The following is a 26,561-nucleotide window of genomic DNA, read 5'->3' on the forward strand; positions in this document are numbered from 1 at the left end:
CAGTTCAAGAATAAGGTCTGGCCCTAAACAAGGAGGAGGAGGAGGAGGAAGAGGGTTATAAACGGGGATGGGGCTGCTCCTTGTGGCAGCCCCATCCTGCCCTTGCCCCTGCATGGGCCAGGAGCAGCCACCCCCAAAATAATCCCAGCAAGCTGTGATTATTTCCCAGCCCTGGAGCCGAGAGAGGGGACTGGGGCACCCCGAGGATGGGGGTCCCCACTGCCCTGGCACAGCCAGCGCCCACTGCTGAAGGGTCACTGCCAGGGCTGATCCTGGGGCAGATTTTCCTGCATGTGGGGTCATCCCCATCCTGGGGAGGGTCTGTGCCTGCGGTCATGGTGGAGAAAAGCAGGACGGAGCGAGGGAAGGGTGGCACCAGAGTGTGGTGGTGCCAGGGGTGATGCAGCCATGCCCTCCCTGAGAGCAGGGAGCAGCCAGGAGGATGCTGGCAATTTATTTGTGTTCTAAAATACACACGCGGTGAAGTGCGGTGGGCACGGGGGGACAGGGGACACCTCGGAGAGCCAAAACTCCCATGCTTGGGAGCATCCCTCAGGGAAACAGGAGCAGGGGCAGTGTGACACTGTGACAGTGTGACAGTGTGACAGCAGCCCGAGATTTACACAGCCCAGGAGGGGACAGAACCCGACACCGCGGCTGGCTCCCGGATCGCCCTTAGGGCCACAAACCGGACCGACAGAACCAACAAAATGACCCGACCACAACAAAAAGGGGGAAGGGAGGTTGGGCTGGCTTGTTTGCACACTGGAGGAGCCCCCTGCAGAGCCGGAGAGAGCCAAAATCTGCCTTCAGCTGCGCCCCTTGCGGGCTGGAGAGCTCTGCGGAGGCGCTGCCCCGTCAGGAAAATCAGATTTGGCAGCGCCGGCCGCCTTAAAAATCCGACTGCAGGGGAAGGGAGCGCAAGGAAAGCTTTCGACAAATGTTAAAATAACTCAGCCAGGGGTTTGCCTCCCTCGGCCGGGCTGGAGCAGGGATGTTTGTGAGCTCAGAGCCGCCCCATCCCGCTCGGAGGTTTCGCGTGGAACCCAGCGCAGCCCCGTCCAAATGTCCCCGCAGCGGCGGGGCAGGAGAGCGGCTGGAATGGAGGGGAAGGAAAACATTAAGTTTAACCTCTTCGATTTGTGCTCATCGCCCCGAGCCCGGCGCTCTCCGGACATCAACAACCAGCCCTGGGTCTGCCCCTCTCCTCCCTCCCTCCCGCTGCCTCCGCCCTGCATATCTGAGTGCATGCATACATATATATATATAAATATATATAATTTTAAAGAGGAAAAACTCCTTTTTCCCGGTGGCTGGTTTTCATTAGGGAGGTTTCTTTCTAACCCCAAGGGAAGCAGCCTATGAGTTTTTAACTGTGGTGCAGGACGTAATTATCTCATTAAGGCGAGAGAGCCAGGCTTTTCCCAGGGGAGGTGACCTTGCTGCGGGGTTGATGGGGACCGGAGGAGGGGGGCGGCTGGAGGTGGAGGGGGGCCGTGTCCCCCGCTAACCTGCGGGTCACCTCTCCCTGCAGCCCCTCTGCCAGCCCGCCCCATCCCTCCCCACGGAGCGCAGCCACTTACACTTGTTGATAGAAGCACTTAAACAGGGCTGGGGGGGTGATGCGGATGGGATAAGGGGGGGAGAGAAGGAGGGGGGGAAGCGGCTCTGCCCCCTCTGTGCCCCCTCTGTGCCCCCCTCTGTGCCCCCTCTGTGCTCCCTCTGTGCCCCCCTCTGTGCCCCCCTCTGTGCTCCCTCTGTGCCCCCCTCTGTGCCCCCCTCTGTGCCCCCTTTCCGCGCTCGGTGCCGGCGGGGCTCGGTCCCTGGCAGGGGGGCAGCTCGCAGGGCCGGGGGGGTTGAGGGGCCGCCCCGCTCGGCTCAGAGCATCAGAGCAGGGGCGTTTGTTTGAACAGCTCCAGAGCAAAGAGCAGGGGAAGAAAGTTTGGGCTGGGAGCGTGGTTTTTTCCCCAGACGTCAGCACAAGGCGGAACAGGGGCTGGGGAGGGAGCCGGACTCAGGGCAGCCGTGATTTTTTTCCCCCCCTTATTTAAAAAAAAAAAAAAAATTATAATTATTTTAATTTTTTCTCCTTTTTTTTTTTTTTTCTCCTTTTTTTTTTTTTTGGCGGGGGGGTGGGTGGGGAAGGGGAAGGGGGCTGGGGAGCGGCCCGGCACCTCGGGCTGGGCTGCGGGCTGGGGGTGGGAGCCATGGACTCGGCGCCAGCCTTTGCCATGGACAAGCCGTTCGCCCCCGGCGCCGTGCGCGGCCCGGAGCCGCCCGAAAACGCTCAGAGCCGGAAAAACTTCAGCGTGAGCCACCTCCTGGACCTGGAGGAGGTGGCGGCCGGTATGAACGGGACCCCCGCGGCCGGTCCCCCGCCCGCCGGTGGCGCCAAGGCCATCCCGGAGCCGTCGGGAGGCAGCAGCGGCAGCGAGGCAGCGCCCCAGGACGGTGAGTCCCGCCGGGCCGGGGTGGGCAGCCTGGGGATGGGGGGTCCCCGCCGTGTCCCCCTGTCCGGGCACCCCGGACAAAGGGGGTCGGTGTCCCCCCCAGAGGGGTGGGAGGCAAGCGAAGAGGTGGGGACCCCCCGAGGGCTGCGGGAGAGGCACCCGCACCCGGGCAGAGGGGACACAGGGACCCCGCAAGGGCACAGGGACCCCGAACCCGGGACAGGGGACACAGGGACCCCGCACCGTGAGAGAGGGACCCCGAACCCGGGACAGGGGACACAGGGAGCCCGCACCGGCCGCCTCCTGGCCGGCACCGGAGGTGTCGGGTCCGGGGCGCTCCCGGGAAGTCGCTCCGAGCCGGGGCTGCGCGGCCTGCGGGGTCCCCACGTCCCCCGGGGCTCCCGGTCTCGGTTTCCGGGCCACTGCGGGGACCGGGACACAGCAGGGACCGGTCCCGTCCCGGCAGCTGCGCGACCCCGGCATCAGCGGGGACAGAGCCGGGGCTGGGACAGGAGAGCGGGACCGAGCCGGGAGACGTGAGGGGACAGAGCCGCCGTTTCATGGCGCTGGGTCCCGGCCGGAGGCGCGTTTCTAACGGGACAATCCCGCTCGCATCTCTCCCTCCGCGCCGCTCCCGCGCATCCCCGCTCCGCTCCTGGGACGGGGTGAGCAGGGTTCGCCCCATTCCTGTGGCAAAGCCTCAGTGCCGGGGCAGCCGACGGCCCCCGGAGCCCCCCGAGGCCGGGTGTCCCTCGGGACACAGCGGTGACACTGGGGAGGCAGAGCCCCCATGCCCAGAGCCCGGGTGACACTCCCCAGAACTGTCCCGGCTGGGCTGTGCTACCCCAGGCTTGTTTCCCATAGCCCTGGGTGCTGACAGCCCTGCCGAGGGCTCAGCCCATCGGGAACCTGTGCTGCTGAAGGGGCTCGGTCCCTTCAATCCCCCCGGTGTCCCTCCCGTAGCTCCTACACTGCGTGCGGGTCTGGAGCATCTTTCTCCAGCCCTCATTCCCTGCACAACCTCCTCCCTCCATGGAGCAGCCCCGCTGAGCCCCCAGCCTGCCTCTGATCACACTGCTGAGGGCTGGGCGCTGCTTTTTGGGACGGTATCTGGTGTTTTCAGTGTTATTTTCCTCCCTCCCTTTCCCTTGGGTTTCGTGTGTACTTTCGGCAGTGCTGTGGGGCTGTGGGGAGGGTTTCTCCTGCCTGTGGGGCTGTAGGGGGACACTAATGGGATATTCACAGCTTGGGGAAACCCAGCCCTCAGCAGTCTCACAGGGCTGTTTGCAAAGCAGCAGGGACACAACTGCCCTGCTGGGCTCCTGATGCACCCAGAGAATCCAGCGTGGACCCAGCGTGATGCCAAAAACAGAGAGAGAGGCTGCACGGTCACCACAAACCTGTTCTTCACCCCAAAGGGTTTGCAGAGCCCAGCAGTGCTGGCCCATGTGGGATATTTCCCGTTAGCACCTGTTCTGGCAAGCTGGCATGGATGGAGGCACCATCAGCACCTGGGATGCTCTGACAAGGCTGAGCAGCAGCTCTGATGTCAAAAAATACCCAGGAGTTGAGAGCAATGGGCAAGAAGAGAACAAGGAGACAGAGACAAAACCCTGTGTGCACGCAAAGCTGGAACTTTGAGACCCTTACCTGCTGCCACTGCCTTAACTGGGATGCAATCGCCTAAATTGAGATGGAGAGACCTGAAATGCCAGGCGGATGACCTGCCTTTGAGAGCATCAGCCTTTTGCTCCAGATCTGCCATGACAGCAAAGGAACTTCTGCTGGTAACCTTATCTTCTATTGGCATCCTGAAATAAAACAGCCCCTTGGCGTTTGCTCTCCTCTTCCTCTTCACCATCGTGGGGTTTTCCTGCCAGAGGCGGGTTTGGAGCCCCACAGCTGCTGGCAGTGGGTTTGTTATGAACACAAGTGCCCCTGCATCTCTGCAGGATGTGACTCTGAGCTCCAGCCAGGAGCCCTCGGGGGCTTTGTGCTGCTGGGGTGGAGGAAGAGCAGCCCTGAACCCTCTGTGGGACCCCTGGAACTGCTGTAAGGCTGTGGGACCCCTGAAGCTGCTGTGAGGCTGTGGGACCCCTGGAGCTGAAGCTGTGGGACCCCTGAAGGTGCTGTGAGGCTGTGGGACCCCTGAAGGTGCTGTGAGGCTGTGGGACCCCTGGAGCTGCTGTGAAGCTGTGGGACCCCTGGAGCTGCTGTAAGGCTGTGGGACCCTTGGAGCTGCTGTGAGGCTGTGGGACCCCTGGAGCTGCTGTGAAGCTGTGGGACCCTGCACCAGGCAGGGCTCCCTGGGGGCTGCACTGGCAGAGCTGGGACAAGGATGCTTCAGGCAGCCCCAGGCTGTGCCCAGCAGGCTGAGACCCCCCAAACCCCCTCTCCTTCCCCAGGGAAGCTGCAGTGAGAGGGTTCCATTCCCAGAGAAGCTCAGGGCAGGGATTTATTCTCTGCAGAAGGGGATTCAGCCCTGGAGGCAGCCCCGTGTCCGGGGCCCTTGGCACAGCTCCCCTCCAGGAGCCCCTTGCAGGGCTGGCATCCCTTCCCCTGGCACTTTGGAGGCTTTTGGGGACCAAATCCAGGCCCAGCTCCCTCTGGGCTGCTCAGCCCCTGCCTTGGCCACTGAGTGTACCCAGAGCATCCTCCTGCGACGGTGAATACAAATATCTGTGCAACACATTGCTCCCGTGACACCCAAAAATCAGAAATCCCACAAGCCAGGCAAGAGCAAGGAAAAGTCAACGGGGTGGTGAGAGCTCATTCACACCCTCATCTTCATCTTCATTCTCCCCTGGAGTGGTGCAACAGCCTCCCATGGAAAACCTTCGGCACAACTTCTGAGGTCTTGAAAGCTTGTTCACCTCCTTTCATTAGACTAACAAATAATGTGTAACGCGAAACATCTGTTAACAACAGCCCTTAATGTTCTCAAGATGATAAAGCAGGAGGGTAATTTTAGCCAGCAAGCCTTGACTGATGGCTTTTCAAACAATGAACTCACTTTTGGTGCCGCCTGGGGATGGGAGAGGGAGTCGTGCACTGGCTCCGGCACCGCTTTGGGGCTGAACGCTCAGAAAGAGTCACTTCTGTCACAGATGAGCTGTGGCCCCTCCAAGGGGATTTTTTGGCATGCATTGGCCATTTATTTGGCTACAGCCCCTGGGACCTGGCAGTGGGATGGGGAGGTGTGGTGGCCCCTGGACATCCCATTTTCAGAACAGTGCCTGGAGCCCCTTCCTCATCCCCTGGGACGCTCTGGCCTGTTCTGGGCTGTGAGGATGCTGGGCAGAACAGGGATGCAGGAGGGGAGAGGAGAAGCAGCACCCAAAGGGGCAGAGGGCATTAAGATGCTGTTAGAACAAATTGGCTTTAATTATTTAAACCAGAGCAGCTGGAAAGGGAGAGAGAGGCAGGGAGGGACAGGGACCTGGTATCAGAGGGGAAAGGGGACTTGGTGCTGGAGTTAAAGTGGTGGCTGATTGCCCCAGGTAGCCCCAAACTCCTCCCAGGGCCTGGGCGCCTTCCTTGAGGCAGAGCCTGATGTCCCTGTGGTGTCCCAGTCCCAGGACTGTGCTGGCCCTGGCTCACAGGATGAGGTTTGGCTGTGCTGCTCTGCCTTCCTAAATGCTGCTTGACCCCATCAGCCGTGGGCACAGCTTGGGGACACCTTGGCCTCTGTGGCTGGGCTGGCAGGAGGCAGCTCTGTAACCCCAGGGCCAGGATGTACCTTGGGGATCTGTGCCTTTGGGGCTGTGCTTTCGGGATTGCGCCTTTGGGACGTGCCTTTGGGGATCTGTGCCTTTGGAGATGTGCCTTTGGGGATCTGTGCCTTTGGGGATCTGTGCCTTTGGGAATGTGCCTTTGGGGATCTGTGCCTTTGGGAATGTGCCTTTGGGAATCTGTGCCTTTGGGGATCTGTGCCTTTGGAGATGTGCCTTTGGGGATCTGTGCCTTTGGGGATCTGTGCCTTTGGGGATGTGCCTTTGGGGATCTGTGCCTTTGGGGATCTGTGCCTTTGGGAATGTGTCTTTGGGGATCTGTGCCTTTGGGAATGTGCCCTTGGGGATGTGCCTTTGGGGATCTGTGCCTTTGGGGATCTGTGCCTTTGGGATGTGCCTTTTGGGACGTCTGTGCACAGAGGTGGCTCAGGCACAGCTAAACCCAGTGCCATTGACCCCTGGCTGATCCCCTGTGCTCAGTGAGCTGGGCCATGGGCACAGGGACACAGCTGAGCCCCCCTAACCCCAGACCCACCAGACCTCTCTCTCCAGCACCCACCTGCTTTCCACAGCCCCAAACTGCTGGGCACCCTCCAGGCTGGGAGGCTTTGCTGGGAGGCTTTCCCTGGTTTCTGAATGCCACACCAGGGACAGGAGTGTGTAGGGACCCCAACACAGCCCTTGTGGCGGGGAGGAGGCTTTGGGAATTGTCTGATGGATGTGGCTCAGCTCCAAGAGAGGTCCCTGCTGCTCAGGGTGGCACCACCGTGCTGGCCATGGCACATGGGATGGGGTTGGGATACTGGATGGATGGATGGATGGATGGATGGATGGATGGATGGATGGATGGATGGATGAGGGATGGATGGATGAGGGATGGATGGATGGATGGATGGATGGATGGATGGATGGATGAGGGATGGATGGATGAGGGATGGATGGATGGATGGATGGATGGATGGATGGATGATGGATGGATGGATGGATGGATGGATGGATGGATGGATGGATGAGGGATGGATGGATGATGGATGATGGATGAGGGATGGATGGATGAGGGATGGATGGATGGATGGATGGATGGATGGATGGATGGATGGATGGATGATGGATGGATGAATGAGGGATGGATGGATGGATGGATGGATGGATGGATGGATGAGGGATGGATGAATGAGGGATGGATGGATGGATGGATGGATGGATGGATGGATGAGGGATGGATGGATGGATGGATGGATGGATGGATGGATGATGGATGGATGGATGGATGAGGGATGGATGGATGAGGGATGGATGGATGGATGGATGGATGGATGGATGGATGGATGGATGAGGGATGGATGGATGATGGATGGATGGATGGATGGATTGGATGGATGGGTGAGGGATGGATGGATGATGGATGATGGATGGATGAGGGATGGATGGATGAGGGATGGATGGATTGGATGGATTGGATGGATGGATGAGGGATGGATGGATTGGATGGATGGATTGGATGGATGGATGGATGGATGGATGGATGGATGGATGGATGAGGGATGGATGGATGAGGGATGGATGGATTGGATGGATTGGATGGATGGATGAGGGATGGATGGATTGGATGGATGGATGGATGGATGGATGGATGGATGGATGGATGGATGATGGATGGATGGATGGATGGATGGATGGATGGATGGATGAGGGATGGATGGATGGATGGATGATGGATGGATGGATGGATGGATGGATGGATGGATGGATGGATGATGGATGGATGGATGGATGGATGGATGGATGGATGAGGGATGGATGGATGGATGATGGGTGGATGGATGGATGGATGGATGGATGGATGGATGGATGGATGGATGATGGATGGATGGATGGATGAGGGATGGATGGATGAGGGATGGATGGTGGATGGATGGAGACCCTGACAGGTCCCAGCTCACCCAGAGGTTTCCATCCACTCACAGGGAGCCCAGCGTATCCCAGCCAGGGAAAAGGGGCTGTGGGGAAGGATCTATGCTGTACACCCCAGGCTGATGCAGGGGACAGGGGACAGCCCTGCACTGCTCTGCAGCCAGGCTTCCCCTCCCTGACTGTGGTTCTTGTCCTGCACATGGTCCCTGCCCTGGACAAGAGGAAAGGGATTCCTCAGGTCTCATCTACCCAGAAACTGCTGTGGGGTGGGAGTGCTGCTTTCCCATGGCACAGGCATAGGACAAGGGGCTGAATGGGGTCAGCACCCTGCAGAACCAGCCAGAGCAGCAAAATTCACTGCCAGGCACAGGCAGGGCTGGGGGCACAGCTGGGAGAGACCCCAGGTCTCACAGAGCTCCTGGCCTGGGGTTCACCCTGATTCCACCCTCTGTGCTTCCCTGTGCCCCAGCCCTGCAGGGTGACACACACCCACCACCCCAGTGACATCCACACCCCCTCCTGCTCCTCCCATGGTGACACTGGGTCACCATCCTGCTCTTCCCTGTGCCCTGGCTGCTCTCAGGCTCTTACTGACACCAGGGCTCTGATTTAGGGAAGATTTGCCCCAGGATGAGCTGAGCACTCCCGCCTGTGCTCTAGGCTTGCCCCAGCTCAGGGGGCTCTGGGCTGCAGAGGGGCCACAGGAATTGCCCTGCCCACGCTGAGCCCTCCCCAGGGCACAGCAAACACATCCCAGCACGTTCCTGCAGCCCTGCAGGGCTCTGGGGGCTCCCCACATGTCCTGTGCTAGAGGGTAAAAGGGAAAAATCCCAAACTCAGGACCTGGGGAGATGGGAACCCTCTGGCTGGGGGAGCCCAAGAGCTGGAGCAGCCTTGGCTGGGCCAGGAAAATCACATTTCTCCCCGACTCCTCATTGCTGGGATGTTTCTGTGCTCAGCACCCCCAGCGAGCTGGGATTTGGCAGGCATTGCTGTGGGGGATGCTCCTGCTGAAACCCTTTCCAGTGGGGACAGTCACGGCCTGGCAGTGTCCAGAGGGGACACTGGAGGGGTCCTGCATGCTGTGGGGACACTGGAGGGGTCCTGCATGCTGTGGGGACACAAAGCTTTGCCCCACTGCCCTGGCAGCCCTGGCAGCACCCACTGATGAGCTTTAGTCCCCAGCAGCAGCTCAGACACCCCTGGCACAGCCATGCCCAGCCCAGGAGGGTGCTGGGGTGCAGGGACACCTTGCCTGTCCTCCCCCCGGGCTGTTGTGTCTCGCTCGAGCAGCAACAGCTCAGTGTAACACTATTTCCCCTCTCTTCTGGGCTGTTATTTCAGGGAATGGGGCTGATTCACAGGAAAAATATGAAATTTCGACTCTGTGCAGCCAAGATGGGTGAATTTCAACGAATCAGCATTTTAAGAGAGCCTGGGCGTGTGTGTGTAGCTGGGAGGCTGATGAAATGATTTGGGGCTCTGAGGCTGTGTGTCAGGCAGTGGGGCTGATCCCCCTCACCCAGGGCTGGTTTCTCCAGCCTGGGGGAATTCTCTCCCCAAAGCTGAGAAATCCTTGAGCTGAGGGGATGAGTTTGAAGCAGGATGGGGTCTGGGTGCTTCGGGGTTGGTGTCCCCACGGGGCTGGCATCCCATTCCCTCCCTGCAGCACGAGCAGAAGCTGGATGGAGTTGTCGTTCCAGGATGGAATCCCTGAGCCAGGGAGCTGGGGCAGAGCATCCTTTAAAATGCTGGGCAGTGGGTTATGGCTGGGCTGAGCAGGGATTTAGACCAGGCTTAATGCAGATCAGGCTTTTCCTGGCTGGAAAAAGCAATTTGGAGCAGAGTGGGAGTGTGGTGGGCAGAGGCAGCACCCCCTGCCCAGCCTTGGTGATGCCCAGAATGGTCAGGCAGGATGGGAACAGCAAAGTTTTGGGGAGAAAGGGCTGATTTGAGGTTTCAAGGCGTTTTTCCGATGCCTGTTGACCAGGACTGCCCCAAAACTAGCAAACTGCTTGTTTTTCTAAATTTCCGAGAACTAACACAGAAATTCCTCCCCTCGCCCTCGAGGCATTCCCGATGTTTGCCTTTGCCCGAGGGACGCATGACCGCGGGCGGTGTTTTCCAGCCTTCCCACGGCTGACAAACGCCGTGTCCGTGCTCAGCATCCCTCGGCAGCCCCTCCGTGCCTTCGGTGTCCCGGCAGAGCCGGCCCCGGTACCGGGACCCGCGGGGACATCCCGGGGCAGCTCCTCACGGGGGGAACTGCGGGATATTGCTGATATTGCAGGAATTGGGGGAATTGCTGCAGCTTGTGGGGTTGTGAAGCCATCCTGGGGACATCCTGGGGACATCCTGGGGACATTGGGGTCCTCTTTGCCACCTCGTCCCTGCAGCCCCGGCCGTGCGCGGTGCGGGTGCGAGCGGCAGCTCGGAGGGTGTTAATTGAGCAGGAGGGATAATGAGGCTGCGGTGCCGCGGGTTTGGGGGGAAAGCAGCCCCTGGGAGGCTGGGCAGGGCTGGGGGGACAGCTCAGGTCCCTGGGAGCCTTCAGAGAGCGGCAGCGCCAGCCGCCGGCCCCCTCCCCTTCCCTCCTCATCCCCCTTTGAGCGCATATAATAAAGCAGCTTTTCAGCTGCGGCTGCAGTGATAGATCAGGAAGAATTGTATGAGTCTATTAAAGTCTGTGTGTCTCTGAATGGAGACTGTGGCTAAGCCAGGCGCCAGGCTCGCGCATTGAACCAGATGTGGAGAGGCGCCATCCTTTCCAGCCACTGAATCCGAGAGGCTGCAGGCTTCACACGCAAGGAAACTGGAGTGCACATGGCAGGGGAGCCGGGGGAGCGGCGGGGAGCACATGGCAGCGGGGCACATGTGGGGAGGGGGCACCGCCCGGGGCTCCCGCGGGCTCCGCAGCCCGCCCGGGGCAGCGCTGGCACCGGAACCGGGGGCCCCGGGGGGCTGGGCGAGCCCGGGATGGGAACGGCACCCAGGAATGCGAATGGAACCGCCAGGATGGGAACGGCACCCAGGGATGGGAACGGCACCCCGGGATGGGAATGGCACCCAGGGATGGGAATGGCACCCAGGGATGGGAATGGCACCCCCAGGAAGGGAACGGCACCCTCGGGATGGGAATGGCACCCCCGGGATGGGAATGGCACCCAGGGATGGGAATGGAATCGCCAGGATGGGAATGGCACCCAGGAATGCGAATGGAACCCTGGGATGGGAACGGCACCCAGGGATGGGAATGGAACCCTGGGATGGGAATGGAACCCCGGGATGGGAACGGCACCCAGGGATGGGAACGGCACCCCAGGCTAGGCAGGGCATCCAGGGGGATCTGTGCGAGCCTGGGGCTGCTCAGGACACTGCAGTGGGTGTTTGGAGGGGCTGCTCTGCACCCCACGATGGGCAGGGGGTCAGCATTGTGCCAGGTCATGCAGGGCATGGCTGGGGTGGGGATTGTGCTGCACCCCAAACTGTTCAGGGAAATGCCAGGGGTGTGTGGTGATGTTGGCACCCCAAACTGTTCAGGGCAATGCCAGGGGTGTGTGGTGATGTTGGCACCCCAAACTGTACATGTGTCTGTGCTGGGGTTCCACAGCACCCCAAGCTGTTCAGGCCATTGCAGGGGGTGGCATGTGGCACTGAGCCATTCAGGGGAATCACGCTGTACCCCAGGTCCTGCAGGGCATTGCCAAGTGTGGGGGTTGTGTTGCACCCCAGGATGCCCACAGGACACTGCCAGGACTGTCAGGGTGCCCTGGGGGTGGCAGTGGCAGTGATGGTGCAGGGGAGCACACGGGGGACCCCAGGCACAGCACTGGGGTGCAAAGGGCCTGGTCCTGCAGCAGCACAGCTGAGCAGGGCACAGGATGGTCATGGGCAGCTCCTGTCCCCAGAGCCAAAAATGGAAGGACAGAAGGACGGCAGGGAAGACAGACAGATGCCATCCTGCTGGGGACAGCTGTGGCTGACAGCTCGTGGGGCTGGTGAACCCATGGATCCCATGTCCCTGGAGTGAAGCAGAGTCTGTGCAGGGGACCCAGGTGACAAGGGGAAAGCCACTCCAGGGCTGGGCTGGGGCAGCTGCCACGCTTCTTCCTCACCAAATTCACTTTCTCATCTGGGCTGGCCACATGGCTGTAATTTGGGGGTTGTAAATACCTCAGGGGAATTTTTAAATTTACAAAAAAACTGTTTTCATTTAAATTAAAAGACACTCAAGCATTTCTATTAGTATTAGAGGTTTATAAAACTTAAAACAAATGTTGAAACTAAACTACCAGGCAGTGTTCACTTCTGGAAGCCTTCAGCATGTTTGACACGACCCAGTTACCCCTTGGGCTGTAAGTTTTAGTTCTGTATGAGAGTGTCAGGGCGCCCAGGGTGGCAGGAGGGTCTCCATGGGGAGCTGGAGGGGATGAAGGCTTGGAGGGATGAGGGTGGGATTCCAGCTCTGCTGACCTTTGTAGGAGCAGGATCCTGATTCCTGTCTACATCTTGTCATCCCCATGTGTCCTGACTGTGATCCTGTCCCCACTGTCCCCATCCCTGCCATCCCTGCCATCCTCACCGTGCAAGGTTCTGCTGTAACCTGGAAACAGTTAACCAGGCCGGGTTAAAAAAAAAAACAAAAAAAACCCCCAAAAGATACGAGCCACTTATTAAAATGAATGTTTTACAATAAATTTGGCGAGAGGCCACCGACCTCAAATGCAAACCAGACCCGAGGACAGCGGTGCTGCTGCTGGCAGGGGCTGCAGGGACGTCTGTGCGTGCAGGGACCCTGGAGCAGGGCTGGGATGGGCTCCCGGGGCTGGGATGGGCTCCCAGGGCTGGGATGGGCTCCCAGGGGCTGGGATGGGCTCCCAGGGGGGCTCACACCCACCCCACACCCAGCCAGACACATTGGTGCCACAGCTGGTGGCTCTCAGCAGGTGCTGCTGCTCACTGATCCAATGGGTGCTCAGTGCTGGCCTGGGTGTGACAAACACCCCTTTTGGCCCCAAAAAAGGAAAAGGGATTGGGGCAGTGGCAGTGGGCAGCAGGAGGGGACAGCATGGGAATTGCCATCATTCCCCCTGTCCCTTCCTGCCTCCTTCCCCCCTTGGCAGTGACCCTGATGCAAGGGGGTCTCTGCTTGAACCTCGTGGGGCTGGTGTTGGGTTTCAGTGCCAGATGCCACTGGGGCTGCCTTGCTTGGGCTTTTTGCCTATTAAATTTCAAAAAACCACCTTTTTGGGGGGGCTGGGGAGGAGAGGAAGGTTGGGATCACCATGCCAGGGGTCCCTGGCTGGGAGCCAGCCCTGCACACAACGTTCCTGCTATGCAGCCCCGGCTGATTTAGTTTTATTTTTCAAACACTGAGCAAAAGTCCCAGGGAGCTCTCAACACCGTGATGGCCTGAGGCACTCCCCATCCCCTTCCCAGCCCCCAGGAAAACTCACTTTGCTGTTAAATCCAGGATTTTGGTGGTGCTTTGCAAGGCAATGCTATCCTAGGCCAGTGCTTGCACAAGTCTCATTAGTGTTAATTAATTACACGTCTGTGCCCTGCTGGGAAACCAGGTAACTTGTTAACATGTGAGCGATGCTGGCACCTCTGTGGCTGCATGGTGGATGCACCAAATGGTGCCTGGAGGGTCTGCAGGATGGGAAGGGAAGCAGCATCTGCTGTGCCCAGCTCTGATGAAGGGCAGCAGGGTCCAGAATCTGTGCCACCATCCCTCTCTCCAGAGCCTGTGGGGAGCCACCGTGGCTCTGTCCCTCTGTCCCTCTCTCCAGAGCCTGTGGGGAGCCACCGAGGCTGCTCCCTCTGCCCAGACCCCTCTCTGTGTGCCTGGGGCTGACCCAAATCCCATCATTTTGGCCACAGGCTCTGGGCTGGCTGTTTCCCTGAGCCACAGATTCACACATTTCTGAGCCACCACGGCAAAGTGGGGAGGCTGCACCCCCGAAGGGGAGCGTCCCCAGGAGCATCCCAGGGGTGTGAGGAGCAGGAGAGCCCCAGCACTGCTCTCATCCCACCCCAGGAAGGGCTCCTGGCTGGCAGATGAAAGCAATGAATGTCTGCTTGCCGGGAAGGCTCCTGGCTGGTGCTGCCTGGGGGAGAGCCAGAGCCTTTTGTTGGTGCCTGGGCCTCCACCGTGGGGGCTGGCAAATTCACAGGAGAACAAAATGGAAATTCCTGCTCCCCCGTTGGTCGGTGCTGCTCGGAACTTGGCTGGGATCGGTCAAACCCACCACTTGGCTGTGCTGGGAGGGCTTTGGCTCCTGCTCCCCCCAGCCCTGCAGCCACAAACATCTCCTGAGGAGCCCTTTGGTCTGACACAGCCTCTCGGAGCATCCCTGCAGGAAGGCAGGAGCGCCCATCCCGATTCCTGTCCTGCCTCCCCTCTCCCTCTCTGGCATTTCCAGGGGACACCCAGACTGGCACCACTGTGGATGAGTTTTTGGAGGCTCTGTGTGACTCCAGCCCCAATTAAGAAAAGAGGGACCCCAGAGGGGTGTGAACCCCTTTGAGCTTCACCTTCCCCTGCCATGAGCAGAGAAGATGCCAGACCCTGCCAGATCCTGCCCTCTCAAAGCCACTGTACCCAGCAAATCCATGCAGACAGTGGACATTCCAGGAGCCTTTCCCCCTCACTGTGACATCCCTCGAGGGGAATTTGGGCACTCGTTGTGGAGCAGCTTTGCCCCAGCTCAGCTGCCCCGCAGCTCCCTCCCCTCGCAGCGCTGACACAATGGAGGCAGCGGTGGCTCTGGAGCCGGGACAGCCCATTGTGTCGGGCTCCTGTGAACCCCGGGATGCTGCTGGCAGCTCCCGAAAGCCCCGAGCCAGGCTGGGTCCCCACAGCCCTGGGAGGGAACATTTATTTCCCTTGTAGAGCCCCGAGCCCAGGGATGCGCTGGCACTCGGGGCTGGCTGCCCTGGGCCGGTGCCACCGCCGGGGCACAGCCAGGCAGTCTGAGCCCTGCGGGCCTCAATGGCCCCAAAACGGCCCCAAAACGGCCCCACAATGGCCCTGCTCCAGGTCCCGGGGTGCAGGAGCCGGCGGGTGGGGAAGCACAGCCGGAGCCGCGCTGGGCACGGCGCTGTCGCAGCTCTTGGGGCTGTTCCTGGAGCTGTTCCTGGGGCTGTCAGGGGGTGCTGGGGGTGCCAGGCTCTGTGGGCTGCTGGGCTGCACCCCGAGCCGGTGATGTGTCCCTGTCACCTTCCCCAAACTCTGTCACAGGCAGTTCCCAGCCCAGGTAAAGGATAGGTGGTGGCACCGGCTCTCCCAGATTCTGGACTATTCCTAAGTCCAGGAATTTCTTGTGCTGCTCAGCCTACTCTTACTCCCACCAAAGCTTTGTGGCCAAAGATGTTCCCCAGCCCCTTCCTGAGGCCTGACAGCATCCCACCAGCCCTGCCTCCTCCTTCAGGGAATGTGGCTGCAATTAATTCATTAAATGCTTCCGCTGACGCAGGAGCTGGCCGTGCCAAAACGCCATTCCTGGGGCCTGGCCTCAGCTGGGTGAGCCCGTGCTGGGCTGTGCAGGAGCCTCTGTCGTGGTGGGAGGTGCTGGGAATGTTCAGGGACTCCTGAGCACTCAGGCTTTGCCTGCAGCCCTGTGGATTTCAGCAGCTTTCAACTTCCAGGGCATCCTCTCTAAATCACAGCACAAGACTTGGCTGGTTGGTTCCTCACCTGGAGTCTCCAGCATCTGCTTCCCTTATTCCTTCTTTTCATCTTCCTTCTCCTTCCTCACTGTTGCTTCCTGATCTCTTCCCCCTCATGTGCACCTGCGTTTTGCAGCTTGGCTGCCCTGGCACCAGAGCCAGCTCTGAACCCACTCACAGCTCCCAGCAGTGAATTTGGTGCCTCATTCTGGGCTGGAGCCATCCCTGAGGGAAGCAGTGTCTCGTGACATGGGGATCTCCCTTTTCATAATATTTCTTTTCCCAGCATCCTTCTAAGCATCATGTTCCCAATGCTTTTGCTGCACTAATAATGAGCTGAAAAAGGATTCAGTGCCACCACTGGGTTACCAGCACGGGCTGGACACATCCCCAGGCTGGACACATCCCCTCTGGGATGCAGGGATGCTGCTGGCTCAGCCAGGACCGTCCTGGCTTGTTCTGGATGTGCTGTGATGGGTGCTCAGACACCACACACCATTCAGGGGTGCAAGGGGAAAACCTCCTGAGCTCTGGGGGTGCAGGCTGTGCATGGAGCATCCCTGGGGCTGCAGCACTGCTGGGTAGGATCTTCCCAAAAATGGTGTGTCTGTGTAGCTGGGGGTGGAAAGCTGTGGTGCTGGGTGGTTTCTGGCTGGTGCAGAGGCAGCTCTATAACCATAAAACGGGCTGCTGCTGCCTGTCAGTGAGCACAGGCTAAGGCCCCCCCGGGACAGCCTTGGCCTCTTTCTTGGTCCAGGCTTTTGCTGCTCCTTTTTAGCAGAGACACTTTTCCCCCAGCAAAACTGGCAGCCTGTAAAAACGTGTCAGCGTTTCAGTTTTTTCACAATTAATGAGGTGAAACATCCTCGGAAACATTTCGCTGTAATGTTTCTCCAGTAGCTGGGACTTGCCCCTCTCTTAAATTTTTCATGTTCGCCACTTGAGCCGGGGAAGTTTCCTTCGGACTCAGCACATTTGGACCCCCCCAGCTTCAACCTCCCCCCAGAGAATTCAGCATTTCTGGGGTCTTTGTGAGGCTGGGCTGGGCTGGAGGGGGACAGGGAGGCTGAGGATGAGGAGGTGGGAGCCTGGGGAGGGGCTGACAGCCCTTGTTCCCCGTATCCATGGCTGTTCCCAGGATGGGTTTGGACCTCACAGCATCGTGCCAAGTAAAGCTGGGGCTGGCATCCTGAGGGCAGGGGTTGGTGGCCCCAAAAACTTCTCCCCTGGGTACTGGGGTGAAACTATGCAGAACATGGGGTGAAACTATGCAGAACATGGGGTGAAACTATGCAGAACATGGGAGTTTCACCGATGTGGTTTTGCCCCCAGGCTGGTGCTGTGCTGCTCCTGCGCACCAGGCTGGGCTCATGGGTGGCTGCAGGAAAGGAGCCATACCTGGGTGACTCAGCACATGTGCAGGGGCAGGTTCCTGGCTGCTCCTCAGCCCCCCAAGCTTTCCCAGGTGATTTGGGGAGATGAAAGAGCTGTTGTGGTGTAGGCATCTCCCACCATCCCTACTGCCACAAGCCCTGTCCTTCCTGTGCCCATGAGCAGGGACAAGTGCTCAGCTTCCCCTTGGCCTGTGGAGCATCCCTCCTGCTGTCCCTCCTCCCTGAAAAGCCACGTTAAAACCCCTCTGGGCTCCCAGGCTGTTCTCAACTGCATCCCAAGGCAGGGTAGAGTTGGAATTGGCTGCTGGAAAGAGGGGTCCCCTACACCTGGCAGCCCATGCACCCCCAAATCCCACCTTGGCTTCGGGTGTCTCAGCGAATGCTGTGGAGCAGAGCAGAGCTGGAGAGGGCACACCCCACGGAGGGGCAGTTCCCAAACCCCAGCTCTCTGCAGCCTGAGGGGAAGCGCTCCCTCCCCATGATTTAGAGGAGAAGTTAAACAATTGCACATGAGGCTCTGGCAGACGTCGTGGCCGGAGCTCTCCTCGCTCCCCTGAGTGCGAGGGGATGAAGGGAGTGCACATGTTTACCGAGAGAGACCATGGGAGAAACGAAAGACATTGTTTTTCCAAAGGATTTCTTGGCTGTAAAAGACCTCCACCACCCTGCAGCTTCCCTGATGAAGGCCCAGCGTTAATTTGTTAAATCCACATCAAGTGCCCAGAGAACCCGTTGTTTATTTTTGCTAATTCAGCCGGCCGAGATCAAATTGGGGTTTTATTTGTTAAGGATAAACCTTAATTAATAAAAGCTATTTATTTGGCTAGAGCCGGCCGCAGCCTGAGGGTCAGATATGCCACGATCATTATTTCAAGTAAAACAAACCCAAAATGTCTCTCAACAGTTTGAAAAACGTAGAAACTTAGAGGGCTGAATTTATTTGTCTTAGGAAGAATTTACAGCTAATTCCCTCCAGGCTATTTCAACCCTTAAATTATACCCGAGAAGAAAAAAAGGAGGAAAAAAATGCCATTCCAGGCGTAGTAGGGAAGTAAATGGTACAGCAGATTTGATCATTTTGGCTTGGGGGGGTGTGAAAAATTTAAAGCTTAAAGAGTCTTTGGCAAACTGCTCCAAATAAATGGAACGTGTGAAATAATTTAATGACAGAAAACGTTTCAGGGCTGTGGGGGCTGCGGTGCAGTGGAAAATGAAACACGTTGGAGGAGATGTAGCCTGGGCTTTTTTGCATGAGGGGGTTGAACTTGCTGCCTTCTGACCTGAAAAATGGGGGTGTTTGTACCCCAAAGCCAAGTGGTGGAGTTGGAGTCAGGAAAACTTGTCCCAGATGTGGTGGTGCTGATGGGGAGTGGAGTTTGCAGCATCCCTGGGGAAGAGACAGGCTGGGGCAGCAGGGGTGCTGCTGGGCAAACACCTCGCTCTGGATGAGTATTTTGGAAATAAATCCCCCAAACTGGGTGTCCAGAGGGGAGACTGAGCATGGCTGGCAGTACAGCCCATCCCTGAGAGACATCCCAAAGGAGGATCCCTGCCTGTGTTTCTGGGGTCGGGCAGAGCTGCTCGGGCTGTGGGTGCTGGTTGATCTGGATCACAGCTGCTCTGAGCCCATTTACTGTGCACTAATGGAGCTCTTAGTCAAACCCAAAGCCTTGGTGGAAATCCAGTGAAAATCACCTCTTTACAGTGCTGTGGGAGTTTGAGGGCAAGCCCAGCACCAAGGCTGAGGCCCACCAAGTCCCTCCTGTGGGAAACTAATGGAAGCACAGATGGCAAAGGCAAGAGAGGGAGAAGGGGCTTGGTTGGTGTCCAGCTGAACCAGCACAGCTCTGACCCAGGGCTGGTGCTGCCTTTGCTCCCAAGTTCTCCTTGTGGCACAGTCCAGGCTTGGCAGCATTGGTGCTCCCACAGGGTTTTGGGGTGGCTCCCATCACCCCATGGCGTCTGTGGGGCACAGAGCTGTCCCCAGGCTGTCTGCAGCTCTCAGGCAGCACTGCCTGAGGCAGGACAGCCCAGAGAGGAGGCTGGAGGTGACCCAGCCACATCCAGCACCCCAAAACTCATTCACATCACAGGTGAAAAGTCTCTTGTCTTTCCTAACAGTTTGAGGCAATTTAAGGCTTATTTGTGATGCACACTGGGCCCATCCTGCTCTGTGCAAAGCCCCCTGTGCCTCCCTCTCCCCATCCTCCCCCTCATGTCATCTTTCGTTACTCAGTAACGTTATCCCCCCGTTTTCCCCCTTTCCCTGCATTTCTTTTCCTTTCAGCGGAAATTGTAATCAGTGGAAGATAAATATAGGGAAGGGGCTGGGGGGGAGGCTCAGGAGCCCCTCTGACCTCAGGGCTGGCCAACCAAACTGGTCCCTTCAGCCCAAATGAACCCCCAAATTATGCTTGACAAAGGCAAGGGTTTGGCTTTCTCCACAGCCTCCCCAAGCACTGCTTTGGCACAGAACAGTGATGGTGGGAAGCTGGTTTTAACTTTGTGCAATTACAAACTCTTATTCCTGGGAGCCCATTGGGCTGGGAACTGGTTTCCAATTCCTCCATCAAGGTGTCAGCAGGCCTGGTTAAATCCAAGTGCCCCTGATGGCAGTGAGAGGACAGGGTGTCTTCAGAGGATCCAACTCACCCCCCTTCCCATTCCTCCTCTGATGCCACAGAGAATTGAGCCATGCTCATTTTTGGGAAGCTGATTTGGGGTTATTAAAGCATCTCTGATGGAGGAGATCCAGCCTAAACCTGTAAACCTGTAAACCTGTCAGACACTCACCACCAGCAATTAGGGTGGATCTGCCTGGTCCCACAGGCCTGCAATGCCTGAGCTAATGAGGAAAAGATGCTGATCCATTACCAAGGCTCATCCCTGGGCAGAGCAGAGGATCCAGGCAGGAACTCCATGTGTGGAGCTGCCTCTGCCATGGAGAGATGCCCTGCAAAAGGTGTGGAAGGTCCCTCCATTAAAAGCAGCAATAGGGGCTGAACAAAATGCCCCCAAACCAGCCCAGGGTTTGCAGGTCTCCAAAAACCCAGGAGCTGCTGGTGCTCGGACACATCCTGATCCAACTCCATCCTAAACCTCGACCCCAGCATTACTGCCAGCCCCGTATGGGAAGCACTCAGCACCACTTGTCTCCTGTGGCTGTTCAGCTCTTCCTTCTGTGGGTTTGGGGGATAAAGACCAGCCAGAAATGTGGCCAGATCCTACAGAACTGGATTGAGAGCTAATTTCAAAAAACTTTCCTCCTCCTCCTCTCCTTTCTTACAGCCAAATTAGAGTGGGCAAGGGAAATCAACACTACGGAAAAGTCCTGTAGCCGGGTTTAAATTGAGGATGAAGCCAAAGGGGGTTTATAAATTTTATTTATACATTTCCCAGGGTTCTGTTGAAATCACTCTCAGTTTGGTGAGGGGCAGTGGGTGCCCTTGTGACTATTTTGAACCAAACCCTGATGTACCATTTCCCCAGAAGCCCTGTGGCATGGTCATAAACCCACAAGGAAACCTCTCACCCTGTTACATCCTGCAGCTCTTTCCCAGCCTGATGGTTCCCATTTCAGTCCCAAGCTCCCAGAAAACTCAGGGACAACCATGGCTGGACTTCATGTATTTTAATCCAGCGGCTCGTTAGCTCGCTGGAGGAAAACAGGACCAAAAAAGGAGTTTAACTAAAAGGGGCAACTGGAAAGCAGAGACTGGCAGAACATTTGAAGCTGCAGGAGGAAGTGCTGGAGGGAATTCTGAGAATTTTATTTGTGAGACACGATTGGTGGTGAAGGGCAGCCCATGGTGTCGAGGCTGGGGAAAGGGTCTCAAACCCACACATATTTCAGGCACTGTCCATCGTGTCTTCACCCAACCAAGAAGGCCATGTCCAAAATACAAGGTCACAGATTGTTGATGGTCAACCAAGGCCAAGTTGCACCTACAGCACAATTAATGACCCAGAGAAATGGCAGTGGCTGCAGAGAGCCCTTGGGAGAATGGTGTAGTTGGGAATATAGGAGTCTTAGGGACTTGATGAAAAACTTGCTGTTGGACGTTTCATGGCTTGAATTATTCAGAGTTAAGGTGTAAGAAGGTTTTTCTGGCCTTAAAGATCTTGGAAGTTTCCTCCAGCTCAACAGCTTGATGGTGTCTTGAAACAGCAGAGTTAATACCCTTTCCAGTAGATTTTGTTTGTTGCTCAAGCATTATCTGAAAATGCTGGTCTTATTAAATAAGTATCACAATTAATATTATTAGCAAGTATTTAATTTGTGAGCGTACTCAGGGAGTGGTGAGTTCTGCCACCCTGGCCTCTGCAACGATACAGAGCAGAAAGCCCCGGCATACCCCCGCCATGAATCAGAATGTCATAAAATTATTAACATTTCAAATAATTCCAGAATGCTTTCCCACCAGTAGGTACAGATTGGATCCAGATGCTTTATGAACAGAAAGAGCCATTAACCAGTACCTCCACCAGGGAGAACGACAGCGAGTCGTGCTCCCCACGAAGCCTTTGCAGGAGCTGACTGGGTGTCTCGGAAAAAGGCTTCACGAAAATTGCCCAAACCTTATGATATTAGTGACAAAGAGGAGATTAATCTCAGCCTGGCTGACAGCCCAAGATCAATACTGAGAAACCAGACTACACCCTCAGCTTTATGTTTCCATGAGGCAGCAAAGCCAGAAATAAACACTGCGGAGGCTGAGCCCTGCGAGACGCGGTGCCGCTCGCCCCGAGCTCTGAGGAGCAGGGCTGCAAGAGCAGATGCTTTGGCTCCTGTGTCACCTTGGGGACGTGCCACAGCTGGGGCCTTGGGGGTGCTGGAGGTGGGAGCTGAGAGCCACACCTTGGGGGTGTTTTGGTGCTGGATTTTCATCACCGTTCATGAAAGCTTGACTTGAAGCCTTAGTGAGAGCTGAGCTCCACATTGGATCAAGTGCAGCCCCAGAATACACTGAGACTGGTATTCAAAATCATGGTTTAGCCAGATGTGAAACCACCACAGGCCTTGATGAATTGTGGGGTTAACCCTAAGCTCCAGCAGGTCCCAAAACATGTTTTGATTATCATGGACATCACAGGGTTGCACATATCCCCACCCTGGAGGGAGCAAGGCTGGCCCAGAGCAGGACACTGCAGATCCCCAGGAGGGCTTGGGCTTGGCTGGGTCAGGGGGTCTCACTGGGTCTGGCTCTCATGTGGCTTCTGCTCTTTCCCCACAGGTGAGAGCCTGAGCCCAAGCTGCGGGGCAGCCAAGAGGAAGAAGAAGCAGCGGAGGAACCGCACCACCTTCAACAGCAGCCAGCTGCAGGCTCTGGAGAGGGTCTTTGAGAGGACGCACTACCCCGACGCCTTCGTGAGGGAGGAGCTGGCCAGAAGGGTCAACCTCAGCGAGGCCAGAGTCCAGGTGAGCACAGGTTTGTGTGGGAGAAAACAGCACCTCTGCCTCGCCCCAGGCAGGAGCAGGGACTGTCCCCTCCCTTGTTTCATCCTGCACATCACCATGACCCACAGGACAGATGGTTGGAACATCCCTGAGTGCACTGGGTCCCCTCTGACCACCTTTCCACCTTTCCACCTTTCCACCTTTCCCCATCACAGGTGTGGTTTCAGAACCGGAGGGCCAAGTTCCGCCGTAACGAGAGGGCGATGCTGGCCAACAGATCGGCATCCCTGCTCAAATCCTACAGCCAGGAGGCAGCCATCGAGCAGCCCATGGCACCACGACCCACTGCACTGACCCCTGAGTATCTCTCGTGGACCAGCACCTCCCCGTACAGGTAGGTGGAGGCTCTGGAGGAGCTGGGGTGGCCACAGGGCAAGGCTGCCTGGAGACAGCCCCACTGCCCCAGGAATGCAGCCCCGTGCCACTGCTGGGGATCTGGGGAGTTTTATGAGGCCGAAAGGAGCTTGTCTGACTTGGCTTTGAGATCATTTAAGCTGTCTGAGCATCCATTGCCCAACGCTGAGCAGCTTCTCTGCCTCCTTGCATTTTGGGGCTGGAGCAGGCGCCCTGGTCCTCGCAAGGGATTTGCTTGGCCTCGTGCTGACCCTTCCCACATCTCGGCACAGGAGGTGGCATGGGTCCCTTCTGGTTCCCAGCTGTTCATGTTCAGCCATCACATCCAAAAGCACAAAGCAGGGCCTCCTGGTGCATAGTTTGAGGGGTTCCCACATCCTTCCAAGTCCATAAAAACGCTGAACCTTGGCTGTTCTTGTGAGAGATCTCCAACAGGGAGCAGCCAGCCTGGCCTGGGAAGCCAGCAGGACCACAGAGGGCATGGGGTCTTCTCCATGGGCCATTCCTCATTGCTCCCTGCTCCCTCCCACAGCACTGTGCCCTCCTACAGCTCCAGCGGGACCGCAGCGCCCGCCCAGGGGGTGAACATGGCCAACAGCATCGCCAGCCTGCGCCTCAAGGCCAAGGAGTTCAGCCTCCACCAGAACCAGGTGCCCACCGTGAACTGAGCAGGGCAAAGCCCATCCCGTGGCCTCCTCCAGGACACAGCGTGGAGCTCCCGTGCCAGGCCCAGGACAAATCCCGCCCAACACACGTGCCACTCATCCAATGTCTCAGCGTCTTCTCTCCTCTTCCCTTCCCTTCTGAAGGTAGAGTCAGTCCCAGGCCGAAGTGGCACATAATTATAGCCACATATGGAGCGAACTTGGTTAGAAACTTGCTTTTCCGCACACCCTTATAATAACGGCTATATATACACACATACCCCCCACACGCTCTTCGAGGACAAACAGACTTGCCAAGGGAACAAGAATTTGCTTCCAAACATGGAAGGATCTTGGACTATTGGATTTGACCAATTTGGGTATCTTGCCCAGAGAGCCAAAGAGTTATTGGGTCTTCTCCTCCCGCAGGGACACTGTGGGAGGATCACGGGCCCCCCTTTCCACCAGGCTGTGACTTGTGGCGCTCAACTGCATGTGCCAAAGCCGATCCATGTGTTCATTTCTTTGTGCAACCCCGGCCACAGTGTGGGGTTTGGGACTTCCCAAAGTTTGGGGCTTTGGGAAGCTGATGGCTCGCCCATGCCATGGCCAGCCCTCTGCACTGTGCTTCCTGCATTTATGAGCTGCCTATGCTGGTGGCATCGGGCTCTGCCCCTTCCTAGAGGGGCAAACAGAGCTGCAGCACCTCAACAGACCCTCCTGGAGCCTGTGAGCTCTCCCGTGAGCCGGGGATGCATCGCCAATCCCCAAGCAGGCACCGCTGCCCTGCCTCGGTGGATTTGCCAGCGATTCTGCGGAGCCCCAGGTCATTGAACAGTCCCAGGGAATGAGAAAATTGGAAAAAGCTGTTGGGTTTCAGCTGAGTAGGCGGCTCCCAGCGCTTCGTGCCAACGAAGGCTTCGCCTTCCGGAGGCACAGCCTCCCCGTCGGCAGCTCCGCAGATGTGCTGGGGGCTCCGGGGCCGGCGGCTCCATGGGGGGAGCCTTTCTTGGTTTTGCAGAGAGGAAATGGTTTCCCCCCTCATCCCACCCTGCTGTGCAGCCTAATGAGGTTCCAAGGTGGGGCGTGCAGGGGATGGACGCGGGGTGGGCAGCCTGGCCCCGAGCCTTGGGGCTGAGCTGTGGAGATGCAGCCTCCACCTTCCCCGTTCCACAGCTGGGGTGCTGGAGGCGTGGGGTGTCCCTGTGGACAAAGTCCACAGGAAACCACAGCACCCTTTCCTCAGCCACTGGAAAGAGCCACCAGCCAAGCATGGGGACACCACCAGCTCAGAGGATTGGCCTGGGCAGAGAAGACACAGCCCTGCTTCCCTAGAAGGGGTTGGTTTGGGGCTGCAGCAATGGATCTGAGCACAAATACAGCAATTGCTGAGGTGCCTCCTCCAGGTAAACATCCTCTGGCTGGTGACACCGAGGCTGAAAGTGCCACAGCTGCAAAGTGCCCACCTGAGTCCCCAGAATGGAGCATCCTCTCCCATTCCCACTGGGGTGTCACTGCAGCTGCATGTGGGACCCAGTGGCTGTGACACCAGGGCCATCAGCTGCACCCCAGACAATGCCACCATGGGGGGAGTCACCTGATGGGAGAACCCTCTCCTGTGCCTGGGGGTGAACCAGCCCCTCCATCCTGCCTCCAGCCCCTGCCTTCTCTGCTCCACAGTTGGGAACAGCTTCATTCTCCTCCTCAAGCCTGGCAGGCAGGGACAGGGCACAGCCTGCCTGACCCTGCCCACGTCCTCCAGTGCCACCCTAAACACCCACCCTCTGCCCCCATCTGTATTTCCAGGGCTGGTATCCCTCCCATGTGCCATGCCAGCTCCCCACACTGCACAGGGACCTGCCAAGCCAGGGGGAAGAGGGATCCACTGTGGATGAAACCATCCACCCTGAGAAACACCACTGGGGCAGGAGGAGGGGGCCAGGGGGGTCCCATTCCCATGGAAAGCACAGGGCTCTTTTTTCACTTACACAAGATGAAACCACAGGGATATAAATGTCGCTGCCTCTTTGAGAACATTAATGAAAATAAATCCATTTAATAGTTTGCAGATGCTGTTTCTGTAAACCTAAAAAAAGCAGGGAATAAATATTTCTTCACTAAATATCTATATGTATATATATATTTGAAAACATTTGCTCCTAATCTTAGGGCCCCTCCTTTGCTGTGCTTTTGGCAGCTTATCACAGCTTGTCAGTCAATGCTGAACTCACCAAGAAGAGATACAAATTGCACCCATGGAGGGGTAGCAGGACTGAGGGATTATTGTAATCTAAGCTCTCTCTCGCCCTTTCTATTTGTACATTTCAATTACTTGTAACAAGATCCATGGTGGATTTGGTTTTTTTTTTTCTTCTGCATGTCTGTGTTTTGGAAATTTTTGTAAGGTTTTTGTAAAAACAACTCTTGTGAAATAATGGAGGAATAAATATTTTACTGAGTAGAGACGTGTCAGTGCATGTGATAGGGACCTGAGTCTTCCATCACCAGCCTCTGTGGTTTCCCCACCTGGCCTGGACAAGCAGTCTGGGCAGAAATTGAATTAAGAGGCAGCAAGGAGGGTCAGATTCTGCACAGAAATTGGGCTGAACGAAACCAAAGGGTAGAAATAAACCATCAGATTGTAGAGCACTTTCCAGGGAGCCCACAGGTGCAGAGCAGGCACTGAGCACCCAAAGCAAGAGGAATCTGTGGTCAGGCAAAGGTGATACCAAATAGTTGAGGCAGCCAAAGTTAAACAGGGCTCCAGAAGCTCACAGTGCTGAGCTATCAGGCAGCAGATTTAATGGATTTAATGCAAAGTGGAGAGGGGTGAAGATGTGCCCAGGGAAACTGCCCAGCACATGCTCAGACTGAAAGGCAGCGAGTCAAGTGGCAGGAATTGCTAGGAAAGGATCAGAGAGCAAGGCAGAAAGTGTCCTCACTGC

The 26,561-nt window shown here is 57.2% G+C and overlaps 1 protein-coding gene across 1 annotated transcript; it reads left to right on the forward strand.

The window, feature by feature from the left end:
- The first annotated feature begins 2,207 nt into the window (after window positions 1-2,207).
- PRRX2 (paired related homeobox 2) lies at window positions 2,208-26,077 on the forward strand. The gene is made up of 4 exons (XM_059486438.1): window positions 2,208-2,451; window positions 22,395-22,579; window positions 22,774-22,952; window positions 23,505-26,077. The coding sequence occupies exons 1-4, from the start codon at window positions 2,208-2,210 to the stop codon at window positions 23,638-23,640; spliced, it is 744 nt and encodes a 247-aa protein (XP_059342421.1). The 3' UTR covers window positions 23,641-26,077.
- The last annotated feature ends 484 nt before the right edge of the window (window positions 26,078-26,561 follow it).

This window comes from Ammospiza nelsoni, chromosome 20, assembly GCF_027579445.1.
Source record: "Ammospiza nelsoni isolate bAmmNel1 chromosome 20, bAmmNel1.pri, whole genome shotgun sequence".
NCBI classification, from domain to species: Eukaryota; Metazoa; Chordata; class Aves; order Passeriformes; family Passerellidae; genus Ammospiza; species Ammospiza nelsoni.

Coding starts and splice junctions, on each gene's coding strand:
- PRRX2 (XM_059486438.1), top strand. CDS start 2,208: ATGGACTCGGCGCCAGCCTTTGCCATGGACAAGCCGTTCGCCCCCGGC. Junction 2,452..22,394: donor CGAGGCAGCGCCCCAGGACG/GTGAGTCCCGCC, acceptor CTTTCCCCACAG/GTGAGAGCCTGAGCCCAAGC. Junction 22,953..23,504: donor ACCAGCACCTCCCCGTACAG/GTAGGTGGAGGC, acceptor TCCCTCCCACAG/CACTGTGCCCTCCTACAGCT.